Here is a 6,389-nt window from a genome sequence, read left to right as displayed (position 1 = left end):
ACATCATTAATTACACTAATTTTGGTTAATTGAAAGTTGGTTAAGTGATGAGAGAATTAAGTATGAAACGTAAAAGGAGGTAGAGAGATGAGGATAGAATAAAGTAAAAGAAAAGAAACAAGTTTGCTTTTTTTAAAAAAGAAGAAGAAAGAAATGGCTCGCGAGAGTGAGACAATCCAAAAAGGAATATGATTCAGCTACAGAGGAACAAAGTACAATCAGGATGAGGTCGAAGGTAACGGAAAATGTGAAAGTTCAACATACATTCTTAGAGAGGTTGAGGCCATATTTACACAAAAAATTTGTTATGAGTTTCATTAGGTCGTCGATATTTATTAATGAAATTTGGAGGGCAAAAACATGCGTGATACACGTCTCTTGATTTTTGAGAATCACCAACCTAACTACCATTCTTATTGTTAATTATATTAAATCTATCAAAATAACATTGATTAGCTTTGCAATCTTCACAGCAACTAACTGTATTAATTTAATTTCTACTCTATACTTACACTACTATGAACAAATAGATATATAAAACTAACCAAATCATAATTTCAATAACACTGCCATGGTATGTCAGTTGACGGTTGGAGTTGGACTTTGGTTGCGATATAAAAACTCTCCAACCCAATTGCCAATTGCATCACTAATTAATGAGTCATTAAATCCACTCATATTACTTTAATAGTCACAGACGCCACCCTATTCCTAAATGCATATTATGGAGATATTAAAACGAGATTATAAAAGAAATAGGAATAAAGAAAAAAATATACTAGTATTTATTATAGTGAAACACAGCATTACAAACGTCATCAATATAGAAACACACCAACATAAGATGGCCGAATTTGAAACTTTCCAAGCACCCAAGTATTCAATATTCAATAACTCCATGCTGGTTGATCGCAAACTTCGAGGTTTCGAGCACTCACAGCTGTTCGCAAAAAAGTCCGAGCACTTCGTAGTAATTGGAAACGTTCGCATATACACTTTTTTGGCCCATGTGGGGTGTTTTTCTTACCAAACAAGTTGAACCCCAATTTTGGTATTAAAGGATGTCCCGTTTGCATGCATGCATGCACGCACATGTTCCACTACCAAATTAATTTTAAAATATTATATTCATTATAATAGAATACATTTTAAAAATTTTGAATTAAAAAATATATATATATATATATATATATATATATATCTGACTATTCATTTGATCAACTTTACCAATCACTTTTAACTAACATAACTGATGGTAATAATTTTAAAACATACTAAATCCGTTCTCTAATATGATTGGTTGGAAATGGTGTCCTACCTTGTTGGATCCGCCACATATACTCCAAAACTATACACCTCGGATTTTTTATCGGAAATTTCCCATGTGCACAGCCACACAATTTCTCTTTTGCTTTACGTTAGGGCATTAGCAATAGGGCGTGCCACGTCAGCAGTTTTATCTTCCTACCTCCCCACCTGTAGTGGGGCGCTCTAAGACGCGCCATAGCGTCATAATTTTTTTAATATTTACAAAATCCATACGAATTTAAAAAAAAATAATACATTAAAATACGAATTTCAAAAACTTCATTTCATTTAATAAAAATTAATACATTACAATGCGAATTAAAAAAAACGCAAACTCAGCGACGGCGGTTACGAGCCCACACTTCTTCAATCATGTCGCTCATGAGCTGCGCATGCTCCTGTTGGTTGCGCATTGAGGCCTGTCTAGATGAAACCTCTTCGAAGCCTAACGGTAACACTCTATCGGGTGTGTCGGTCGATGTGCCGGAAGAGCTAGATGCACGGTCGTCTTCATTCCAGTCGGTGATGCTTCCGCCTTCACTCTCGACTATCATGTTGTGCATGATTATGCACGCATATATGACATCGGCGATGACTTCCTTGTACTAGAAACGAGCCGGTCCTTTCACAATTGCCCACCGTGATTGGAGCACCCCAAATTCCCGCTCGACATCCTTCCGCGCCGCCTCCTGCTTTTGCGCAAATAAAACTCTCTTCTCACCAATTGGGCAGCTGACCGTCTTTAGGAAAACTGGCCACCGTGGGTAGATGTCATCGGCCAAGTAGTACCCCATATGGTATTGGCGTCTGTTGGCAGTGAACTCGATGGCCGGGCCGTTGCCGTTACATTGGTCGGTGAAGAGGGTGGACGAGTTGAGGACGTTGATGTCGTTGTTCGACCCGGCTACGCCGAAGTAAGCATGCCAGATCCAGAGCCGATGGTCAGCGACGGCTTCGAGGATCATCGTAGGGTGGCTGCCCTTGTATCCACTTGTGTATTGGCCTCTCCACGCCGTCGGACAATTCTTCCACTCACAGTGCATACAGTCGATGCTCCCGAGCATCCCGGGAAACCTGTGCGCCCTCTCGTGCATCTGCATCAGACCCTGGCAATCAGTGGCTGTCGGCTTGCGCAAATATGTGTCGCCATAGGCCTCTACTATCCCCCGACAAAAGCTCTTCAGACACTCGCAGCCTGTAGTCTCCCCACAGTGGAGGTACTCGTCAAAAAGGTCTGCCGTGGTACCGTATGCCAACTGGCGAATAGTAGTCGTGCACTTTTACAATGGTGTAAGGCCGGGTTTCCCGATGCCGTCCTCCCGAAATGTGAAGTATTCATCACGTAAAGACAATGTACGAACAATGCTGAGAAAAAGGTACCTCGACATTCTAAACCGGCAAAGTAGTCTTCAACCAGACGTCTGTGAGCTTCCTGGTGGTCGCGTCGGACATACGACCTATGTCGAATAGGCCAATGGACTTGCTCAGCCGCAGCTGCCGCCGCCGCGGCCGCCGCCTCATTCTCGCGCTGCATTTGCGCATAGCATGCCGCCATGGCCTCTTCAACGACTGCATCTAATGCTTCGTCAAGCGAACCACCGGATTTAGACGAACTAGAACTATTGGTGTCGTCGTCGAGATTCATTTTGGTTAGATGTAGAGAGAGAATATGTAAAGAGATAGTCGATATGTTCGTATGCACAACTGAATGAGAAACGAGATTTAAATAGAAAATCAAAACCGCGTGCCATCGTCCGCGACCTCCACAATGGGGCGGACGATGGTGCGGACGATGACCATCGTCCGCGACAGCCGCAATGGGGCGGACGATGGTCATCGTCCACGCTATCCTCCGTGACCGAAGTATAGGGCGCGACTATCGTCCGCGCCCTATGGCACGCACCCGCAATGGGTGCGGACGATGGATGGCGCGGACGATGCGCGCCATCGGGCGTGCCATCGTCCGCCCATTGCGGATGCTCTTACATATTTTTAAATGATAAAATTCTCGACTATTTTAAGGAATTTGTTTTCTTATGGAGTATATTTCGAAATTTGATTATTTTTTATGGCCATATTACTTTTTATGCCATTCTTATTGTGTTTCAGAATTTGTTATAGGTAGTGTTCGGTTTGCTAGATAAAATAATAGCAAGATATAATCTAGTATTGAGTTGTTAGATAATTTTAGTTGGAGTGGGTTGACTATGGTTAATTATCACATTATTATCCATCTTGAATTGAGTTATGATATTCAATCTCATGAACTAAACACACTAAATATTTAATTTCGAGATACAATCTTGCAAACAAACAGCCCTATATATGTATTAATCAAACATATCATTTTTTTCGAAAGATTTAAACTGTACTAGGTTTATCTATAACTTTATATAACATGTATCTACACACACGTACATGTTTAATAACTAGTGTATTAGATAAATATTTGGTCACAGCTATAGTAGTATAACATTTATTTTATTCATAAAACCCTTCTTTGAGTTTATTCTATTTTTCCATTACAGGAGTATGTTTTTATATTTCTTATTACCGTTGTTGTCATATATATAATTATAAACTAAACAGAGATCTAGTTGGTCCAATAGCTACAGTACTCTTAAAAGAATCAAAGATGTTGTTGGGAAAATGTAGGTTAATTTTGAGTTGGACATAATTAACTGGAACCCCCCAATTAAAGATTGTGCTTCTTTATATATTTGAAAAAAAACAATTTTGACTATACTTATACATCTTTCATTTCTTTTTTTTTTTCTTTCTAGATTCTCTGCATGCATACTAGATCCGTAGTGGCCACCTAACACTTTCTATTTTTTTTAAATTATGATTTTTGAATTAGCTTTATTTGAGAATCTGGAAATTTGTAGCTTAAACTCTGTAGATAATTAATAATCCTTTTTTTACCACAGGTATATATATTGAATAAGCCTTTAGCGGAATCCAACTAATCAGTCATTTCAAAGCCGAATGTTTTTCAGGGTGTGGTGGTGTTTGAACCCGTGACCTGAAGGTCACCACAGCTCCGCGCTGCTAACTGCACTAGTATCCATTGGTAATTAATAATCTTTCAATAAAATAGGAATTTTTTAGATTTATAATGTTTTAATTTCAAGAGAAACTTTGATTAAAAAAAGCTGAGAAATATGCATAAATTTATATTTGGGAGATTAATTACAAACTAACGCATTTAATTAAGATAGAAAATTCTGCAGTAATATCTTATTATAACTAAAACGCAAATAAGATACTCATACAGAAATCATAATAAAGATTCCAATAAAAAGAAGGCTTTTTCATCACATAATAAAACACGCATTAGGATTTTCGTCGGAGAAAAGCTGCGGCGCCGGCGGCATTCTTTCAACCACATACATTGGCTGATAATGATACATCATTTTGTACATCCCTTGCTCCTCCATGCCCCTCTCCTCCTCCTCTGCCTCACCGCCGCCCTCTTCCGGCGCCGGATCCTTTTTGTCGCCCTCCTCTTTCTTCTCCTCCTCCGCCGGCTTAGCTTCTTCCCCCTCGGCCGGCTTTTCTTCCTTCTTCTCCTCGGGCTTCGGACCCTCCTCTGCCGGCTTCTCCGGCTCTGGATCCGGCTGCGGCACCACCTTGGCTTGCTTTTTAGTCCTCCGGTACACGTAGTCGACGAGCCGGCCGGCGTCCATGGTGCCCGTTACCGTCACTTTGCCGGAGCTCAGCTCAGTCTCCGCCGTTCTAACTCCTGCATTTTTTTTAAAAAAATGTTCACTTTTGTAACCCAAAAAATATATGAAAATTTGAACCTTTTACAAATTTTCTATTGAGTCTGTCAACCAATACTTGTCACGTGTACTTTTTTACTAATTTTGGTAAATACATATTTCATTCATACTACTAGTATTTTATTGCACTAACTTCATCATTCAATTGTTTTCATTTACATTTCTTAAAACTGAGTGGAAAAAGAGTGTACCTTTCATTTTGAGTATCTTCTTCTTGAGTTGTTGGGCACAAGCCTCGCAATGCATGTTGACATTGAGTTCTATCGTAGCCAATCCACTAACCTTCAATCGCAAAAATATTTATTTATTTATTTATATTTTTCGGAACATAATCTACTCATAATTGCAGGAAGAGAAAAGACTATTTTTGCAATTGTGATTGATTTCACACTGTAAGCAACAATATGTCGAAACCATTAAATTTGTATTCGAGTGGGACGAGGCTAAGGGGGCCGAAGCCCCCTTACCCGAAAAAGGTATATTTAATTCTAAAAAGTAGGTACCTGAGAAGCAACAATTTCCGGCATGGGTTCACCTTCAGCTTGAGGCAATGGTGATAAAACTTTAGCTCTTCTCTTGGTTTTCTTCATGATTCTGCTGCACACTGCTTGAGGCTCAATCACCCCTTTTATCGTCACCTCATTCTTCGCCATGTCCATTGCCACTCCCTCCACTCCTGCAATTTCATTCATAATTTAGAAATTTTCACTTAATTAATCCCACATAAAATTCTAGAAAATAGATGACCTCTAATCTTGAGTATAGAGCGCTCAATCTTCTTGGCACATCCCACACAATGCAAATCCACAAACAACACAAATGGCATCGCCGGCTCTGGCTTTTCTTCTTCCTTTTTCTCTTCTGCTTTTGGCTCTTCCTTCTTCTCCTCAGGCTTCCTCTCCTCCTGTTAAAGTAAGCCAAAATCAGGGTTTCAAATTCATGCACATTAAAAAACAAGTTTATGAAAGAAAAGATTTTATGAACCTCTACTTTAGCTTCTTCCCCCATTGTGATGAGCAATAAATGTTTATTTAAATAATAAAGAAAAGGAGTAGGAGAATTTTGTGTTGGAGAGAGAAGGAGGGAGAATTTTGAGAGAGCGATGAGTAGAATTTATATGGGAAACTTGAAAAAAAGACATGATGGATTTGTAAAGAAATGGACGGTGTGGATTGTAGTGCTTTAAAGTAGTTTGTGTGATGGCATAGCACATGCAGAGTTACACACTAGAGAAGGAAACCTCGAAAACAAATTAGTATTTATTTAGTTGATTAGTTAAAGAAAATAGGAGTAGTT

General features: G+C 39.3%; 1 protein-coding gene across 1 annotated transcript; it reads right to left on the bottom strand.

The window, feature by feature from the left end:
* Positions 1-4,520: 4,520 nt before the first annotated feature.
* On the bottom strand, positions 4,521-6,378 carry LOC121763660 (heavy metal-associated isoprenylated plant protein 9-like). Its single transcript, XM_042159722.1, has 5 exons — positions 6,078-6,378; positions 5,841-5,997; positions 5,597-5,769; positions 5,285-5,375; positions 4,521-5,053 (listed from the first exon to the last, which is right to left on the bottom strand). The coding sequence occupies exons 1-5, from the start codon at positions 6,099-6,101 to the stop codon at positions 4,626-4,628; spliced, it is 873 nt and encodes a 290-aa protein (XP_042015656.1). The 5' UTR covers positions 6,102-6,378; the 3' UTR covers positions 4,521-4,625.
* Positions 6,379-6,389: the final 11 nt, after the last annotated feature.

Source organism: Salvia splendens, chromosome 14, assembly GCF_004379255.2.
Source record: "Salvia splendens isolate huo1 chromosome 14, SspV2, whole genome shotgun sequence".
In the NCBI taxonomy this organism is placed as follows: domain Eukaryota; kingdom Viridiplantae; phylum Streptophyta; class Magnoliopsida; order Lamiales; family Lamiaceae; genus Salvia; species Salvia splendens.
This window is presented reverse-complemented; position numbering and strand designations above follow the sequence as displayed.

What these genes read in the sequence shown, in the direction of transcription:
- LOC121763660 (XM_042159722.1), bottom strand. Translation starts at nt 6,101, where the DNA reads ATGGGGGAAGAAGCTAAAGTAGAG. An exon ending in GGGAAGAAGCTAAAGTAGAG is followed by an intron (nt 5,998 to 6,077) that starts GTTCATAAAATC and finishes TTACTTTAACAG; the next exon opens with GAGGAGAGGAAGCCTGAGGA. An exon ending in GAAGATACTCAAAATGAAAG is followed by an intron (nt 5,054 to 5,284) that starts GTACACTCTTTT and finishes AAAAAAATGCAG; the next exon opens with GAGTTAGAACGGCGGAGACT.